Source organism: Artemia franciscana, chromosome 7 (genome assembly GCF_032884065.1).
Source record: "Artemia franciscana chromosome 7, ASM3288406v1, whole genome shotgun sequence".
Classification (NCBI taxonomy): Eukaryota; Metazoa; Arthropoda; class Branchiopoda; order Anostraca; family Artemiidae; genus Artemia; species Artemia franciscana.
In genome coordinates, this window is record NC_088869.1 from 47,700,557 (window position 1) to 47,721,527 (window position 20,971).

Genomic DNA, 20,971 nt, shown 5'->3' on the forward strand with positions numbered 1-20,971 from the left:
TGAAATGGATAATGACCCAGAAATCTACCAGCCATACTTGGAAAATTATCGTGCTAAGCGCAAGGGCACTGTTTCTAACAGCACTGAACAACCAGTACATCTTTCAAAAAATCATCCGTCAAATCCAAGCCCGGATATAGGCAACCAATCTTCTGACCTGAACATGAGACTAACTCAGACCCAACAAGAATTGGAAGCTGTAAAAGCGAATCTCAGGGATTAAATCTCACGTAAAGTTTCTGATCGCATAAAAAATCAACTTCCGCACTCGGCTGAATCAATTATATCTGACGTATATGATTCTTTGATGGTCGAATACTCGCCAAAATTTGACTTTATCGAAAAGCAACTAAAATCGCTAAAAAAACAGCTTCATGATACTCGAAGAGAGAGTGAAAAAGATTGAAAGTAGACTTGACGATATTGAGCAGGAAGATAGGCTGGATTCACTTATTTTCAGTGGTGTCAAACAAGCTCCGGGTGCTGATGTAAAATCGTGTATTAATAATATTATCTCGGACAAGATGGGCGTACAAGTTTATGTTTCGGAACTAACTAAAGTGTATAGATTTACCCTTCCAACGAATCCTACGCGGCCTGATATGATTGCACCGGTACTCGCCCAGTTTTCGTCTAAGGATGTGGCTAGAAAGGTATTTGCTGCTAAGAGCAAACTGGCTAAATCTGGTATATTTGTGTCAGAAAGTTTAACTAAGAAGCGACGAGAAATTCTGCAACTGGCTCGTGATAGGTTAGGTAACCACAACGTATGGTCCGATCACGGCCGTATTTTCGCTCGATCTGGAAATGACGCTCGGACACGCCGACTGTGGAGTTGCGACGACATCTAATCTGATTTTCTTTTTTTCGTTTTAGTAGTTATAAATGTGTACTTCAGTATTTACATTCTTTCGTAGTAATAGTTCTTTAATAGGAAGTAGGATAATTTATTTATGAATGTTTTCACGATTACTACAGTTAGAAAAAAATCTACAAGAAAAATCTACAAAGAAAAATTAATTATAATTAATAAACTTGACAGTGAGGTGCAAGTGATAGGTATTTGTGAATCATTTATTAGTGAACAGTGTCCTGCCTCGTTATTTAATTTTCCAGGTTACACACTTATTTCCAAGAACCGGTCATTGATGGGAAGGGGAGGTTTAGCATTCATAATCAAGGATGATATAAAATTTAAAGTAAGGGAAGATTTATCTTTATGGATTGAAGGTAAGATTGAAACTTTTGCTATTGAAATAGTGACAAGTAATAATAATCCACTTCTTATTTCATCGGTGTATAGACCCCCTGGTGATAGTCCGGATTTTTTCCTAGAGGAATTCGAAATTTTAATATCTGTAATAAATCGAAATTTTGACAAAATTGTAATCATAGGTGATTTTAATTTTTATTTATTAGATCTTCAAGCCAAAAATTTGGATTTCCTTAATGTTATGCTTTCATTTGGTCTTTTCCCATTAAATTCTATCCCATCCCGATTAACAAACCATTCTGCAACTTTGATTGATAATGTTTTCGTCAGTGAAGTTATGGTGGAAGATAGCATGTGTGATGTATTAATCCATTCTGGTTCGGACCACTTACCGCTTCTTTGTTTGTTGCAGAAGTTATCACATTGTAAAATTAAAAGAAAAAATAAGATTCTTTGGCATGACATGAAAGAAGTTAATCTGGCTAAATTCAAAAATGAAGTTAGTTCGTTGGATTGGGAGGTGGTTTACAATGAAAAGGATGATGCTTCAAAAGCTTTTAATATTTTTTCAGATATTCTTTACCCTGTGTTTGAGAAAAATTGCCCATTGAATAAAATTAATTGCAAGAAAGCTAAACCGAGAAAGCCGTGGATAAATGGTGAAATTTTGAGTTTAATAAGACAAAGAAATAAATTGTATTGTCAATATCTTGATAATCCATCTGAAATGATTTTAAATGAGTTTAAATAGTTGAGAAATTATGTAAATAATTCAAAAAGAAATGCAAAGAATGAGTATTATTTAAACCGTTTGAAGATTAAGGAAGGTAATATAAAAGATACTTGGGGAATTGTCCGTGAAGTGATAAGATGTGAAAAAAAAGATATGTGTATAACCAATTTAAAAACTAGTAATAGAATTATTCATGATAAATTGGAAATAGCAAATTACATGGGTGATTATTTTTTGAAAATTGGTAGTGTTATACAGAATGAAGTGTCTAGAGGTGGTTGTGCCGTCAACATTAACGCAAATCCTTCAAGCATGCAGAATGGGTTTGAATTTGTACCATGTAATGTAGAAGAAGTCGAAAAAATTGTTTGTAGCCTTAAATCAAATTCATCTGGTGTAGATGGATTGAACCTAAAGGCTTTTAATTATGTGTCGGTGTATGTTTTACCGGTACTGGTTCATTTAATTAATCTCTCAATGGTTAAAGGGCATTTCCCGTCGGAACTGAAACGATCTAAAGTCATAACTTTACATTAAGGTGGGGACCCCTCAGATCCCTGTAATTGGCGACCAATTTCCATTTTACCTTTATTTAGTAAAATTTATGAAAAAGTTATTTATAAATGATTGTATGATTTTTTGGATTCGAAGAAAATCTTGTATAATGGACAGTTTGGTTTCAGAAGTAAACATTCCACTAGTCATGCAGTACACCATCTTTTAAGTTTTGTTGATAATGCGTTTGAAAATAATATGGTTCCTTTAACTGTTTTTGTAGATTTCCGTAAGGCTTTTGACACTGTTGATTTTAATACTCTTCTTAGTAAACTAAGTGGGCTTGGGTTAGGTAGTACTTGTGTAAAGTGGTTTTCATCGTATTTGCATGGCCGGACTATCAAAGTTGCTTTATCAGATATATCAAGCAGAGAGTTTGGTGTTAAGTGTGGAGTGCCTCAAGGTTCCGTGCTGGGACCTCTACTTTATCTTATTTATGTTAATTTGTTGGCTTCACATGTTGGAGTTGAAGTGCTGACCTCTTTCGCGGACAACACTGCGATAACAGTAATTGGTAGTAGTTTGGTACAGGTTGCACATAAGGCTAATTTGGCACTTGAACGTTTGCGCAGTTTTACAGTAGGTAGTTCCCTAGCAGTTAATGTATTTAAAACAAATTACATTATATTTAGTAGAACAGGTAGGTTATTTAATGATGATAATAATAACATTTTTTTTGGACATTTACCCATTAAACAAATTTTTGAAATTAGGTATTTGGGGTTTTATTTAGATTATAATATTAGTTGGAAAAAGCATTGTAGTGTTATTGGTGCTAAAATGGCTAGGGGTCTAGGAATTTTGAGATATGTAACAAAAACTTTTCCATTCAAGATTTTAAAAATCATTTATTTTTCCCTTGTTCATCCTTATATAGATTATGGTTGTGTTCATTGGGCTAGCAATTTCTTCTGTAATTACAAAAGGATCCAGATTTTGCAAAATAAAAGCATTCGATTGATTGCGGACATAAAAGAGCAGGTTGAATCCAAAACTACTGCTAGCTTTTCCTGGTGTAATGTTTTAAATGTTGGTCAGATTCGTGACTACCAGGCATCAATTTTTGTGTTTCAGAGCATGAAACACATATGCCCTGAGTATTTTCATGATTATTTTTCCATGAATCAGGAGTACCATAATTATGATACAAGAAATTCACAACTTTTAAGCCATGAACAAAGAAAAGCAGTTTGATCATCATATGTGGTTTGTAATCTGGGGCCTTCTGTTTGGAATAGTTTGCCGGCTGGCATCAGGGAGTCTGTCACTTTATATGGGTTTAAAAATAAATTGAAAATATTTTATTTAAGTAATAGGTTTTGAAGGGCAGAAGGTTTTTGATGTCTTTTTTGCAGTTTATTTATGTGGGGTGGGGGCTGAATACCGGTAAATGATATTTAATATGATTATTTTGTTGCATTTTGTTCATGTGTATGTGTTGTTACTTTTTATATATATGATAGGCTAGGTGGTTAATCATGAGTTGTTATGTTTAGATATTGATTTATAAGATATAGATCATAATATGAAATTGCAGCACAAGTCCTTAGGACTTTCTTTTTGCTGCAATAATTTATTAGTGTTATCATTTTTTTATTTATGTTTGTATTGTGGATAAAATAAAACTTACCTACCTACCTACCTACCTAATACCCTGTATCTTCCATATACTTTTTGAAATTTTCCTCTCAATGCTCTTAGGCTTACAAGTACTAGTTGAAGTAGCAGCAGAAGTAAATGTAAAAGTTATAGTAATATTAATGGTAGCATACACATATTGCCTTTTGGTCAGATGATCTTCTCCTTTAAGCTATCTCTGAAAGTTCCAACTTAATGCCCCAATCAATTCTTGGTAAATTGTCAATGCATACTGAATTTTTTTAATTTAGTTCAATAGCCCCTCAGTATTGTAAATGGAGTAGTGTGGTAGCAGCAGTAGTGGTGTTAGTAATAGTAGTAGTTGTAGCATGCAAATATTGCCTTTTGGATTATCTCCTCCATCATTTCTTGAGATTTCCAAATTAATATACTCCCAAATTCATGAGTTACAACATTTTTGACAATCTGTGTATGTATAATGTGTTTGGATTTAGTTCAACAATCCCCTCAACATTCTACAAAAGGCTCACCTAAATGGCCTTCATCTTTTTGGAAAGTTAAGTTCAAGTTCAAACAAGCATACCTTTTTCAATTATATATACTATATGTAAACAATGAGTGAATTGCATAACTTACAGCCCTTTTTATGAGAACTGTTGGGAGGTTGACTTCTTTTAAGATATTATTACTGGACCTTTCAACAATGCTGAGCAAAAAGACTGTCTTCAAATTTTCATTGGATGTGTTTTGGGGAATGAAATGGCTTGGGGGCAGGCCTCTACTGACTTATGATTGTTAAAAAAGGCACTGAAACTTTTGACATCTAATGGAGTAAGCCCCATCTGAAATTTATAGAAACAACTGTTCCATAAAAACCATATATACCCAAAGATAACCCTTGCCCCTGGGCTTTGTCTACCCTGAAGACTTTGGACTATTATGAACAAAATGGCTATCTCACAATTTTGATTAAGACGCATTTGGGAAAAAGAGAGTGCCATGAAGGGGAGGGGAGAGGCTAGTTCCCTCTATTGCTTTTATGCTTGAACTGGAAGTAAATCTGTAAGTTTCCAGTTAAATGACCCTCCTCAAAGTTCACATGACCACCTCAGGACATAACTTACAACACCTGTCCCCAGACTCTGGATGTTGTGTCAACCCTTGAAGGCCTTTTTATGTGATATTTGGATTATTTCTTGAACAAATAGCTATCTTAAAATAACTATTGGATGCATTTGGGAAAAATAGGATATTAGGGGGGAGGTTAGATGCCCTACAAATACTTCGACACTGAAAAAAAGGCTTTAGAATTTCTGATTTTCAATCAAATGAGCCCCCTCTGGAGTTATGCACCTGCCCTTTCCATAAAAACCTTATATGCCCTGGAAAAAAACTTACAACCCTTACTCTGAGGGATCTGGGAAGGCTGCTTGTCCTTCAATCACTTTTCATTACTGAAGAGGCACTAGAACTTTAAATTACTAATGAAATGGGACCCCTTAAAAATACTAAGAAAACTCCTTCTATATAGAATACCCTGGTAAAAAAAACATACATAATGCTACACATGTGGGCACATTGTACCCACATTTAACTGTATAACTTACCATTTTTAATGAAAGATTCCTCAGAAACTGGAAAATGTTCAGCCATTTTTAGTCTTTCTGGGAAGTCCACAAAAGATCTTGGAATGGAATTTAATGCAAATTAGGAGAAGTATGATACTATCATCAAAACTAGGATATGGCACTAAGATTTTAGTCAGGAGAATAGAAGCAATAGTCCCTAAAAATAGAAAATCTATACTGATTAATGACTTCTAACCACTGAAAAGCACCATTTTACCTTAATAGTTGAGAGTACAGGCCCAACTCCTTCAGTAGTCAAAGGCATTAGAAATCTGATTAGTTTTTTTTTTTTTTTTTTTTAGGGGGTCTAGGCCTATGGGAAATATATAATTTGTTCTAGGCAACATGCTACTAGGTTACTTTAAGATTTTAAAATATGTTTAACATTTTCAGGTTTTAATGTTCTTTTCAGATTCATAGTGATTCTTTCCACAGAACCCTAGGCTAATAGTACACTGAAATTGCTAGCTACAATGCATCCATAGTCCCATCTAATTTTCTCATTTAGCCTTAGGCTAGGCCTACATAAAAGCCGAACCAAAGAATAAATGAGATTCTTGCTTATAATTTACAGCAACTAGGCTATCATGAATTGTTTTTCCTTTTCTTTCTTGCATTTCTATCTGTTTTAGAATCAGTTTTAGTCAATAATTACATTGCTTTTATTTAGTAGGCTAGCTAAGCCCAGGGCTATATTAGATCATTAGAGGGAAGGGAATTAATAGTCCAAATTGAAAATAAATATGTCCCTCTTTTATTTTAGCATGTCACCTACTAAAGATAAGCTATTCTAGACCTTTACCTATTTTGCTGAATTAGGGAAGGAAGGAGCAAAAATGAAAAATAAGAGAAGATTGTATTTGAACAGCTAATTCAATGAAGATCAATCACTTTTTATAATAGTGTTTCCTTCAAGGTAGACAAGTCCTTATGCAAGATTGTTCAAAGCTATTTCTTAAGCCTAATTTGTACCAAACTATAAAATAATAATAACTGAATTACCTGTTCAGAAAAAACTGTTAGCCTTGTTAAAAGTTTTATCTTAGCAAGTTCTAGCCATTAGTTTGATGTTTTAGCATAATTAATTAGGTTTAGGCTAAAATTAGTGTTCCCAAAAGGGTGAGACAAAAATGTACCAAGCCTAACAACCAGGGCTGCCATATTTTTTTTTTGTTACAAGTGGTATCATATTAATTGTCAAATCTTTATCTAGAGTTTTAAATATATAATCTTTTCCAAATCAGTTCAAAAAGGAGTAAACTTAACCTTATCCTATTATCTTGGGAGTATGACCTTTTTATGATGGCATGAAAGATATAGAAACATTTGATCAAATTAATGTTATACACTATGAATTTGTGCCTGGGCAGCCAACAAGGTAAGTTTACATTTATAAAAGTTTTAGGGACAATCAATTCCAACAGTAAATTGGAAATAGACTTTTTATACAACATCATTATTGTAATTGGCTTTATTGGCTAAGCTTTTTATTTACTCAATATGTAAGCCATTCAACCAGCTTCAATCTAGTATTTTTGTCATATTTGTTGGTGCCTTTTTAAGCCAAATGGATTATTCTGAAGGAAGGATATCTCTGGAAGTTGGTAATCTTGTCTGAGGTAAGATACCCCTCCTGTAGGCCTACTCCTAAAATGGGAGCTACTGCTTATACATACAGCTTTGGTAAACTGCATGGGTAAAATTCTAGTTAATTGACTTCTTGCTATCTTGGATAGGGTTTAGGTTAGGAAAATGAAACTTTTAGGGATGGGTCTACAGGCTAAAGTATGTCCTGGGAAGGTATTCTAAAGTACCCACCTCCATACCTTCTCCCTCTAGAGGACACTGAAATTTGCCTACATGACAGGTCTATACCTATTGTAATTTTGACAGCTGCTTTTCTTCTGCCTTTAGTTGTAAAAATGCAATTGTTACTTGAGTAGAATTTTTAGCCATATCAATATTTTTTTTTCAAAATTTAGGAAATGTATTTGCATGTCTTTAAAACCTTATAAAATGGAATTGAGCAAAGTTATGAAGCTGAAAACAATTTTGTTGTACTTCAATTAAGCAGAAGATCTATTTTGCAAGGTTTCACTTTTATAACACACATATTTTTAAAGGTCATCAAAGGTCAGGGGTAGTATTTAGGAGTGGTAGTAGTATTTAAAATACCTTCCCGGGACATACTTTAGTCTGTAGATTCATCCCTGAAAGTTTCATTTTCCTAACCTAAACCCTTTCTGAGATAGCAAGAAATCAATTAACTAGAATTTTACCAACTGCATGCTGTTTACCTTTTACTATTAAGTACGTACCAGTTGGCTAAATCAAATACTCAATCAAGAAGCCAATTAAGTTAAAATATTCAGCGTGCATTTTGATTTGAAATCCCCGCCTATGGCTATTTTCTTCGTGTGATATTAAATTTAAGTATCGTCATGGCATCTGTCCTGTGTTCTGCGTTGTTTGTGTACTACTGCCATTGCTAGGTAGCGCTATTCCCTTCCATTAATTTATTGCTTTTCTGGAGGCACAAAATTAAAAGTTTACTTTTCTTTTATTACCATTTAAAAAACAAGACTTAGATGACAAAAATATATCATTTTTTAGAAAATGTGTCATTTTTATCGATTGTGTCATTTTTTATTGAAAAATGTATAATTTTCGTCAATTTTGTCATCATTTTGACTGAATGTGTCATTGTGTCACGCAACATCAAATTGTGTCATTTTGATACAAAATATGTGAATTTGGCAGCCCAGCTACAACACAAAAAATACGCTAGTTTTTTATCCAAGAATGCCAACATGGTCAGTGCCTAAAAAGCTAAAACTACCCAACTTTGCTAGTTCCCCAACAATTTCGGTGATACAGTTAAAAAGAAAATTTCCATGTGACAAGCGCATGGTTCGCTAATTGTAGTTGGAAAATTTTGTAGATTTTTTTTCTCCTTGTTGTGTCTCGCCATTTCAAATTCAGCACCAATCTTTCAAAACTAATAGGGTAAAAAAGTATAAAAAATACGGCATTGGACTTTACAGTCCCTACCGGCGGTGTTGATCTCTGTTTCTTGGCTCTTCAGCTAGGAAGTGTAACAGGGGACTGATGGCCAACCATCCTGTGCTTTCGCATACCATTCCTGTTTACCTTCCCCAGATTTCTCCACGGCATCAATTAAGAGCTGGGAACACTCTTGCTGAGCTAACAGAGTCACACGACTAACCCCTATCCCAAAGCAAATAATTGGGTACACTGAGATTCGAACCCTCACCCTCTCGGACAAAGGATCCTTAATCCAGCGCACCAATCCACTTGGCCAAGACGGACGGTAAAAAGGTGGTCCTGTTTTCGATAATTAAACCTCTCTATCTCTGTGGTTACGCTAAGTTCGAAAAGAGAAAGGTGTTCTGTATTTAATCTATTCATTCATTTCTCTATGCAATTCTAAACCCAAACGTGTACGACGGAAGAAAGACCTTGAAAAAAGGCAACACCATGAAAAATAATCTAAGATATTAAAATAGTCTTAATAATAAGATATTAAACAATCTTAAATAATAAGTTAAAATAATCTTAAATAATTAAAATAGTCTTAAATAATTAAGATTAAAATAATCTTAATTGTAAGATACTGAAATAATCTTAGTTAGCTTTGGTGAAAGCATCCTATTTCAAAGTTTTGATTTAATTCAGTTCGTCAAGAAAAAACCTCTTTCAACGTTTGCATTACTAATGAGGAAAAGTACGCAAAGACCACACCTACTTTGCTACATCTTCAAACACTGGTTTCTCAAAAGCTTCATGAAACTGAAACGACCTGGGCTCGGAATTCAGAGGAGTCTTTTGGAAGTTCTTCACCATGATGTTCATTCCAGTCCACTTCAAGAAAGTGTCTCCGTTGATTCTCAATATCACCTAGTTAAATAATTGGAAAAACACTAATATGTAGCTCTGAGAATTTTGATCTATTCTGCGACAAATATATTGTTGGAGAGAGAATTATCAGATTTATAAGAGAGTCAATGGTAGCATTGGGCGATAATTCGAGTAGACGATATTTTTAGTTTCTATGTTCGACACATTGATTTCAATATTTCTTATTATAGTTTTGCTCAGATTAACTTTAGGGGTTGGTGAAATTAAATAGCAAACCAATTCAATAACAAAAAGAGTATTTTGCACAATTTTTTTTCCAAATTTTGAATAAAACACAGAAAAACTTTTATTACATGAACAAATAATATGAAAACCCTGATTTGGAGCTCCTCGGGCTCAGAATAGAGAAAAAAAAGCTACTGGTTAATTTTAGCAATTCAAATCAACAACTTCAAATGTTTTACAAGTTTTTCCGACACACATTTACTGCACTCACTTGATATAGTACTATAAAAAATTATAGTAAAGAGCGGGGGCTACGAAGGCGGCAGCTTACATCATTTACGGAATAACTTCTGTATTTGATTAAGTTTTATTGTCAATATTTACTTTCAATTCAAATGGATTACCTTGAATGTTTAGTTGTCTTTGGGAATCAAAAGAATGTTCGTGACAAATATAAAGGCCAAAATAAAAAAAAAAATCTCACAGTAGCTTTAGCAATAGTAATAATAGCAACATGCATGTAGTGTTTTTTTGGTCAATTGGTAATCCTCCTCATCATTGCATGAAAGTTCCAACTCAATACCTTAAAATGCCCCTAAAATACACACTTGAAACGCTTGTTTTCTTTCACCTAGTTTACCTTCATTTTACTTATATTGAATAAAAAAAAATAAGTTTTTTCAACTGAGAGTAAGGAGAAACGCTAAAACTTTAGACAAACAGAAGTTATTACGAATACGAGAGGGTTCGCCCCTCCACAATACCTCGCCATTTACGCTAAACTATTTTTAGTACTTTCAAAAAGGCTAATTATTCGAATTAAATAGCCGTTGTGACTCAGGGGCCATTCTTAAATAATTGGAACGAAATTCGAACTGTAGTGTAGTCAGCGAGGTATGGAAGAGGGCTGTCCTGTGGTGGCGCAGTGGATTCGACCTTAGCTTGGTATTACGGGACCCAGAGATCGAATCACGCTGCAGGAATGCACTGCAGGGCCGACGCAGGGACCATAGTAGTCAAGAAGCGTCGTTAATTCTTAAATAATACGGAAGAGGGGGTGAACCCCCTCACATACATAATAACTTCAGTTTGTTTTAAGTTTTAATGTTGCTCCTTACTTTGAAAAAACTTTTTTTATATTTAATTTCTTGTTGTTTTTTACATAACACTGGGAAAACTGGTGCCGCCATCAAGGAAAACTCCCTTCCTCCAAACAAAATTCCACCACTGATAGATTCTCCCACATAACCCCCTCCCACCCGCAACAGAAAAAATTCCCCCTGTAAACTTCCTAATAATCAATGCTATATGTGAACACTGGGCAAAGTTCATAACTTGCAGCCCTTCCCCCAGGGACTGTTGGGGATTAAATAATCCTAAGAGCATAATTACTAGATTTTTCGACTATGCTGAACAAAATGGCTATCTCGAAATTTTGATTTGGAGAGCGTGGGGGGGGGGGCTAGTTGCCCTTTAATTTTTGGTCACTTAAAAAGGACACTAGACTTTTTGATTTCTATTCGAATAGGCCCTCTCGTGACATTCTAGGATCCCTGGGTTGATAATGATCACACCTGAAAAAACAGCAAAAAAAAAACAAAACAAAAAAAAAAACAAATAAGCACTTATCCAGGAGCTTGAAACCTCTATAATAGGATTCTCTAATACGCTGAATTTGATGATTTGATTTTCATGGGGATCCTATAGCTTCTAGGTGGTGTTTCCCCTTTTTTCGAAAACATTGCAACTTTTCTCAGGCTCGTAAGTTTTGATGCATCTATCGGTATCAAAATTACATTTTTTAGAGTTTTGATTACTATTGAGCAAAGTCGCTCCTTACTTACAGTTCTTTAGTACGAACTGTTTGATTATTTAGTTGTTTTTTTCTCATTAGCTCAAGATGTCTCTCTCCCTTCAAACTACATCATCACAGGCCAAGTAGAGGTCTGAAGGCCCCAAATAGGCCCCCTTTAACATTATCCCTCGGATATTTGTCCCTTGTGGCAATAAAAAGGCGCCATTTATGAATTTTATTCAAATGTATCAATTAGGGTAGTGAGTAATATGCAATTCGCTAATTTTGCATGTAAGGATTCGTAAATAAACATTTCAAGAAAGGTAGGCCTGGTATACATTCTTGAGCTTAGGATCTCACGACTATTCACATCAAGATTATTTTATTTTTTTCAAAATATACTTGAGGACACTTTTTCAAATTATGCGAATGACTAATACCACAGAAAAACATCTTCCTTTGAAAAAAAGTGACAGTGGTATGCCTTGTTAGAACTTGGAATGTAGGTTTAGGTAACTTATATAAGAAATAATTTAAAGATCCATAGGGCCAAAACAATTCTAGACAAATCAATGAATTATATAAATAATATTTAAGACCCAACGTCTGATTCAGGCTCTAGAAAAAAAAATACACAAACCGTCTTTTAAACGGTTTTTCACCTGTCTCGTCTCTTTGGAATTCATTTAAAATCATGATATAGATAGCAATTTCTTTTCTACAACACATTTGTATCAAATCTTTAACAATCATGCAATTTTCTAAGACCCCTTTTCACAGGATAATAACGAAATTGCTAAAGAAACTAAATACCCAAAAAAAACACTAAAAAAAAAACCTTATTCGATGTAATACAAAGCAGTTGTGAAAATAATAACCAAAGATAAATGCGGATATATCTTGTATAACTAAAGCTTTCTAATTCCTGCATGCATTCTACAAAATAGCTACAAATTATGCCTACAAACAGCCTACAAGTATATATGCCTACAAAATAGCTCAAATCAAAAAAGTTTTTGCCACCATTATATAGTCTTTGGTTTCTGTTCAAAGTTACTGTCTGAGAAAGGTCTTGTCACTTACATTACATTTAAACGGTAAGTCTTTGGTGTGTGTTCAAAATGGCTGCTTGAGAAAAGGTCTTGTATTATTCATTATCTTTAAACAGTTTCTCACCTGTATGTACTCTTTGGTGTGCGTTCAAAGTTGCTGCTTGAGAAAAGGTCTTGTCACATACATTACATTGGAACGGTTTATCCCCTGTATGCACTCTTTGGTGCTGTTTCAAAACATTTGCTCGAGAGAAGGTCTTGTCACACAAATCACATTTGAACGGTTTTTCCCCTGTATGCACTCTTTGATGGGTGTTCAAATTTACAGCGTGAGAAAAGGTTTTGTCACATACAACGCACTTAAACGGTTTTTCACCTGTATGTACTCTTTGGTGCTGCTTCAAAGCAGGCGCTAGAGAAAAAGTCTTATCACATACATCACATTTAAATGGCTTCTCACCTGTATGCACTTTTTGATGTCTGTTCAAATTGGCTGCTAGAGAAAAGGTCTTGTCACATACATTACATTTAAACGGTTTCTCACCAGTATGAAGTCTTTGATGGATCTTCAAATGTGCTGCTTGAGAAAAAGTCTTGTCGCATACATTACATTTAAATGGCTTCTCCCCAGTATGAAGTCTTTTATGGGTATTCAAATGTGCTGCTTGAGAGAAAGTCTTCTCACACACATCACATTTAAACCGTTTCTCACCTGTATGTACTCTTTGGTGCTGCTTAAAAAAATCCCCTCGAGAAAAGGTCTTGTCACATATCTCACATTTAAATGTCTTTTTTCCTTTATGCGTTCTTTGATGTCCTTCCAATTTTCTAAGCTTTTTACTTTTCAGGCGACTGTTCAAATATACTTTTTGATTTTCTAAGCCTTTTGCTTCATATTCTGATGCAAACGAATTTGAGGAGCCGCTCGTAGATGGCTCTAAAACAACTAGTGACGTATTTCCCTGTAAGTATAGTCCAGACTCATGTGGTGAAAAGTGACCTAAAAATATAAAAGATTTAAATATATCTTTCAATAGGTTTTAAGAACTAATTTTATTTTCGATAACTCTTCTCTCGTTCTTGGTGATACTTATATAAACTTTTAAAATTGTTTATTCTGATGTAAGTAAAAAGTAAAAATGAAACCTCAAACAATCAAAAAAGTAGACCGTGAAGTAAAACCACAAGTCGAGGACAGGCAATATCACAACAAATATTAGGAGTTTTCTTAACTAACTGAGGAAGAGTTAAAAGAATGCACATCATTTGTTGGAATTAACAAGTTTTTGGGCAATCGCAAACCTGAATACTATATCACTTTCGTAAGCGAGATTTTTATATGTTTCAGAAATCGGGTTGTAACATGAGCAATCAAGTTCACTATTTACTTTACACGGTCATTTGAATCATTTCCCAGAATCTTTAATTGCCTACAGTGAAGACAATAGAGAATTACCATAAGAAAGACAATATAAGAAACATAAGAAAGACAATAAGAAAGGTCAGCTGGCAAAGGAAGGTGAGACCAAATGAGAGCTCATTCGATTCGAAATCAGCAAATTTAGTCCCTTTTTTGGAGTAAATATTGATGAGCAAGCAACCACCCCCACCACGGTCTTCTACCCCAAATAAACCCAGTCAAAAATCTGATATAGCGAAACTCCCAAAAACACCTCCGGACAAAGGGTCTAAGTTATACAAGTCGCCTACTGCTATTATCGATATTTTTTATGGTATAAGTGGTATTATAAACTTTGAATGGGGTAAATTCATTTGGAAATATAAATTTTAGCGCGCGTGTTTACAGTCAAAAGGCAGTGAATCGGAGGGCAACCAATCTCCCCTCCTCCCTCTACGTCCTTTCCCCCAATGCCTCTGATCAAAACTTTTGTGTAGCCATTTTGTTCGCAATAGTTCAAAGATCAAATAAAAGAATCTCAGGAGTCGACAACCTTCTCCCATAACAACCGGGCAAAGGTTGTAAGTTATTTAAGTTGCCCATTGTACACATATAACGATTTTTATAAAAAAAAATATGGAGTTGTCGATCTGAAACTCCAATAAAGCTTAGAGCTGAGGGTATGGGGTTAATTCTTTCAAAATATGTTGTTGGAATGCTGCAGAAAGATTGGAGGGCAACCTGCCCTCTTCTCCTCTCTCTCTGCCGTTTTTAGGTGTCCCTTATCCTTTACAATGATCGAAATTTGTGAAAAAAAGTCAAATATCAAGCCTAATTTAAGTTAATTGTTCCATGATCTAAAAGAAGATACAGTACCGAGGTTTTCTGATGACACGTCACTTGTATGTTTTGTAAGAGCAGAGAAGGAATTGATTTAATTAAGTAAGCGATCGCAACATAATTTCAACTATATGAATATTGACAAACCTCAAGATTACCCTGCTAAAGTAATCTTATTTATTCTCACGAAACCGAAGTTCACCATTTAAATAGCCATTAGAACCATTTTTCAAAAATCCAGTTGCCATTAGTGAAGATGAGCGACTTTCCCTAGGCTATACGGGATCGCAACCAAGAAAGGTTGGATGTATATATGATGGAAGTTTACTGCTTAGGTAACAAACTCCGTTACAGAAATCGCTACCGCAATCAAGAAAGATCAAATGCTCATATGCTGGCAAACACAGCATAGATACCAATACAGTTATGAAAACTCGATTTATTTCCGGGAAACAGTGCGGTAGCGATGCTAGCGGCTGGAGACAGGAAACTGGCAGCACAGCTTAGATACTAATATTGGTATCTAAGCTGTGTATGCAACAAAACTAAATTGTGTTCGCACCTATGGTGTTGTAGTACGATCTACGCGTCGGAGCGCGGGTTTGGAGGAGGCGCCAAGTTCAGAGCTCTGTACCAACATGGACAAGATAGGAGTTTTCATAACTGTATTGGTATTGAAGCTATTCTGGCAAATTGCTGTTTCAGTTTGAAAAGCGTGCTAATCACACAAAAAATCTTCAAAATTATGAAACAGTTGCTCTTGCATAACGTTTTAAGATTTATTTGTGCATTTAATTTAGTTCCTGGGAGAAACAGTATGATTTCTTTTGTTTATTGTCTTAAAAATAAAAACAGAGGTTTGATAATTGCTTTACTAATTATATCTTCGAAACTTGGCCTTAGCCCAAATTAATTTGATCCTTGAATTCAGTTTGTTCTATATACCCGTATTTGAAATCAGTGCGAATAGTCACAACAATTAAACCAGCATTGCCTAGTGACCTTCATTTTTGGCAAACAAGCTAGTAAAACAATAGCCTGATTTGTATATGGGCGAGCTCCCAACCCCCCCCCCTCTGGGGAGGTGGATTTGCTGTCCTATTCTTTTTAACTGAATGTCCCAAATGACCTCTTCAATGGACTTCTCTGTTATACCATATAAAAATAAAAGAATCTCACTTACAATAGGAATCAGAACACTAAGCATGGAAGCGTTATGTAATTGCATTATTCTATTTTTTGCACTATATCTACTTCATCTTGGAACCATCAAGGAATAGTTTATTATGTAAAAATAAAAAGAGATTATGTAAAAATAAAATTATGTAAAATAATTTATTTAAATCAATAATTATTATGTAAAAATAAAAAAGATTTATTATTTGCTTTCCTATTCTTTTTAACTGTATGTCCCAAATGACCTCTTCAATGGGCTTCTCTGTTATACCATATAAAAATAAAAGAATCATGTTAATACAGTATTCACTTACAACAGGAATCAGAATGCTAAGCATGGAAGCGTTATGTAATTGCATTATTCTCATTATTCTATTTTTTGCACTATATCTTACTTCATCTTGGAACTATCAAGGAATAGTTTATTATGTAAAAATAAAAAGAGACGTAGATATAGGCATTATATATCAAATAAGATTAAAAATAATTATTACTATATTTGAATATGCTACAAATGAAATTTTTGCTTACTTGCAGGGATTTTTTTTAATTACTATGAAATTTTTTTAGTTACTTTTGTTATAAAGGTACGTCCTTTACTTGGTAACAGCTACCGCTATAATCATGATAAAATTCTGCGACAAGCTTTCTCTTAAAACTTTCACCAAATAGATAAGATACTTGTACAGCCCATTTCATTAGTTTTAAATATATTCATTTGAACAAAACTAATTTGAACAGACCAAGGTTTTGATGGAAGTAAAGAGCGAAGTGAAAACAAAAAGCTAACGAAAAATAAAGCTGACAACAAACTCGAGTTGTTTGAGTTTCTTACGTCTGGACTAAGGTCTAACGTCTACGTTTACATCTACTGGACTGTACATCTAAGCTACTTTAGGACTAGGATGTGAGAGAATAATCATCGTTTTCGCTTTTTCCTTGTATTTGATCCAAAAAATGGGGAAAATAATTTTCAAAGAAAAACAAGGGGGTTTTAAATAAGAATTCGTTCTAAGACCATGGTTAGGTTCAGGGATAGGGTTATAGAATTGGTCTAAAGACCGATATACCATTCTTTTACTTTTAGCAGCGTATGATTATGTAGTAGTATAATTATGAAAAGCAAAAACAATTTCTAGGTATTGAAATATCACACTCGTTATTCTATGTTTCGTTTTGGTAAATTAATATTCTATAGTAAAAATTCCTGGTAGGCAGTTCAGGTTATAGCTAATTTTCTACTTATTTCAAATTCAAATCAAAATAATACATTTAATTAATTTAAAAAACTCTGAATTTATAGAGATATATACACTATAAATGCAGATTGTAAAAACTATATAAATATGTATAGTCAAGGCTTATTATCAATTTTTTGATCAAACTAATTATTTTTCATAAAATTAATTTTATTATTAACTAATTTCGACTGAAAATTTGAAAACGTTGATGTAAAACCCCAAAACGGTTTGACAAACACCTACACATTGGACAAGATAAAACAGAAGTTTCATCTTACGATTAAGCCCCTTTGTCCTATTTTTGTCCCAATAAAATCTTATCCGATATTTTTTATCCTGCAAAAGCCAAATGCTTGAGATGTACCTTGATTGTCAGAACATTTGGGTTCCAATTCTTGGGTGTTGTACTCAAATATACACGGTGCTGAAATACCAGGTGAATTGACCAAAGGAACATCTTCACATTTGACAAAAAGATAGTTTGGAATATCAAAAGGCTTCTCATTATCACCTGATAAAGCATCTTCAACTTCTAAAACAAAATTTAAATTAAACAATAATAATAATTAACACTCAACAATAAAGCTTACTAAACGAATCTTACACAATTACAAGTAAAAAAAAATATCAATCAATTGGGGTTTTCGTTAAGCAGCTGAATTCAGTTAACTTCATCCCTCTCCTATGCGTCTTATAACTAGATAATTCAGAAAAATTCCACAAAACAAGTTTATCAAAGAAAAGTAAAGAGTATCATTAAACCAAAAATTAGCACAAATAAAATCAAATAATCTTCCAAGCTAAAAACTACCATAAATCACCATCAATAAATAAATAAAACCCGAAACGAACAGAAATTACAATAGAAACCCGAGTTTGACTAAAAAAAGCAGAGATCAACATGAGTAGGGAGTCATCGTGCAAAAAGTGGGGTAGCATAGTGCTACTTGATAGTTTTCATGGTCTAGCAATTTTTTTTTGTCAGATTTTGTCTGAAAAATACCAACGCTTCTACTATCCCCGAATTTTTGGGGATGTCCCAAAAATTTTTTGTCTTCTAGAAAAGAAAATCGGTTCACCAAAAGTTCTCATTCATACAATAAACCCCTTTGTCCTATTTTTATCCCAATAAAATCTTATCTGATACATTTCATCCTGCAAAAACCAAATAATTGAGATGTACCTTGATTGTCAGAACATTTGGGTTCCGATTCTTGGGTGTTGTACTCAAATTTACGCGGTGCTGACATACTAGGTGAATTAACCAAAGGAACATCTTCACATTTGACAAAAAGATAGCTTGAAATATCAAAGGGCTTCTCATTGTCTCCTGGTAAAGCATCTTCAATTTCTAAAATAAAATTTAAATTAAACGGACATATTAAACATTCAACAATAAAGCTTACTAAGCGAATCATTACACAATTTTAAGTAAAAAAAAAAAAAATGCAAATCAGTTGGAGTTTTCGTGAAGCAGCTGAATTCAGTTAACTTTAGCCCTCTCCTACGTGTCTTATAACAAGATAATATATAAAAAAAATCCACAAAACAGGCTTTTCAAATAAAAGTAGAGCTTTATTAAACCAAAAATTAGCAAAAATAAAAAAAATCTTCTAAACTAAAGACTACCAAAAATCGCTATCTATAAATAAATGAAATCCAAAACAAACGGATATTACAATAAATTACCGAGTCAAACTAAAAACTAGCAAAAGTTAACATGAGTAGGGCTGAGCCACCGTGTTCAAATTAGGGTGGCATAGTAGCAATGCTACTCGGCGGTTTTCAGGGTATAGTAAAATTTCTTGGCAGATTTTGTCTGAAAATAAGAGTGCTTCCACTATCCTAAAATCTTTGGGCATGCCCTCGTTCAGGGTTGCCACCTCTAGCGATTTCCACCTTATAAGTATGACAGTTATAAGTATGATAAAAGCTCTTCCGAAAAAGCTTGGAAACATCAGAGCATAACTATCAAGCTCTGTATTAGAAAGTATCAAACCTAGTAGTATTAACGAATTCAAAACTTTGGTGATATTGAAAAAAAGTGACAAATCGACGACAAAAATTCACACTAATTTTTGGAAAAGAGACTGAGCTTCGAACACAAGGCTTAACCTGCATCAACACTAATTAAATCACTTACAATATTTCACATGGAACTAACTTTACCGACTCAAATCAACCTAGGGAGTTCCGAAATTTTAAAACGAAAAAGATCCAGCATCTAGAATCGTCAGGTAATTAGCAAAGTTTGCTAGATTGCTAGCTTGTTAAGATGGTTGCTAGATAAAATAGTATATATAAAGTTATGCTATATATAAATTTAATACTACAGTTAACTTGAGATGTTACAGCTTGGATATGATTTTTGAGTTATTAGAATTTGTTTTATACAAGCAAATCGTGGGAATTCCCATGGGGGGGAATGCCAGCCCATTTATAGCTGACTTGTTTTTAAGTCAACTAGAATATAAATATATGATGGATAAGAATAATCCAAATAATTTAAAACATGTTTTGTCAAATAATAAAAGATATTTAGATGATATTTTGGTCTTAAATTGTAAGGATTTCATTAAATATTTCTAAAAATATATATGCATCAGAGCTTACTCTTGAACCTAGTCATGGCGCTGGTCATGAAGATCATTTCTTAGATTTAAATATTAATATTTGTGATAATAATAAATTAAGTTTTAAAATGTATAATAAAACGGATGATTTTGATTTTGAAGTGATTAGTTTCCCATTCCCTGAAAGTAATATACACTCAAATATCACATATTCGGCGTTTTTCTCACAGTTACTTCGTTATGCAAGGATTTGTAGTAATTATATTGATTTTAAAAATAGATGTAAAATCTTAAGCCAAAAATTGATATCAAGAGGTTTTTCTGCAAATAAATTGACTTGGCAATTTAAAAAATTTAATTTTCATTATAACAAACTTTTAAATAAATATAAAAGAATTATCTGGAAATACTTAAAGAAATTTTCAACTAATTTCGGAGGTTCGAGAAATGATGATGCAGCGCCATTTATTTTGAATTGTGTTTCTAATAGAGCGGATTTTTTTAAAAAATAGCCACATGGTAAAGATGAATTCTATAATTGTTTAGTTCATTCAGGTTTTTTGCAATGTGTTAATATTTGTGATTTGGTAAATTTTATCATATTTAGTTTACCTATTGTTGCTATTAACAAAATAAGCTTATTTGGTGTTATTTGGTTGTTTTACATTTGCTGGTTTTTTTTTTGTTTTTTTTATAGGCATTTATTTTGGAGGTGATACCTGACACGGGGATGCCATGGATATTCTGTGGTAGCCACAACACTTGACTGGGTAGAGAATTTAATGTGGCGAAACCCTATAGGCAAGTATATTCTCCTGATGAGCCCTTGTGTTGGGTTGTTGCCTCTGAATTATTTGTCTTTATTGTTTCTATTGTTTGGTAAATGACCACTTATACTTATTGACGACATGACTGCCTGTCCATGGATTATTCTTTATGGTTGATTGTGTATGGCTATGCTGTTTGACCTATGTGATTGTATGGATGAGTAGGGTTAAGACCTCATTCAAGTGCTGGTCTATATTAATCACTAATTTAGGAAAACAGTCTTCCTTTTCTCCTT

The 20,971-nt window shown here is 33.7% G+C and overlaps 2 protein-coding genes across 5 annotated transcripts in view; both read right to left on the bottom strand.

The window, feature by feature from the left end:
* The window catches only part of LOC136029387 (zinc finger protein 813-like), a 32,604-nt gene extending 24,464 nt beyond the window's left edge, over positions 1-8,140 (bottom strand). For all 3 annotated transcript variants that reach the window (XR_010618021.1, XM_065707719.1, XM_065707718.1), the window contains exons 1-2: positions 8,047-8,140; positions 5,708-5,885 (exon numbers count right to left, since the gene is read on the bottom strand). Coding sequence is in view for 2 of the 3 variants with exons in the window: in XM_065707719.1 (XP_065563791.1) it covers positions 5,708-5,753 (46 nt within the window). In the remaining variant the exon portion in view is untranslated. The remainder of the gene's footprint in view (positions 1-5,707; positions 5,886-8,046) is intronic.
* A 3,328-nt stretch (positions 8,141-11,468) lies between these two features.
* LOC136029388 (zinc finger protein 287-like) overlaps positions 11,469-20,971 on the bottom strand; it is a 32,691-nt gene continuing 23,188 nt past the window's right edge. For both annotated transcript variants that reach the window (XM_065707721.1, XM_065707720.1), the window contains 3 exons: positions 18,519-18,686; positions 17,700-17,867; positions 11,469-13,679 (listed from right to left, as the gene is read on the bottom strand). In XM_065707721.1, coding sequence (XP_065563793.1) covers positions 12,775-13,679; positions 17,700-17,867; positions 18,519-18,686 — 1,241 coding nt within the window. In that variant the 3' untranslated portion in view covers positions 11,469-12,774. The remainder of the gene's footprint in view (positions 13,680-17,699; positions 17,868-18,518; positions 18,687-20,971) is intronic.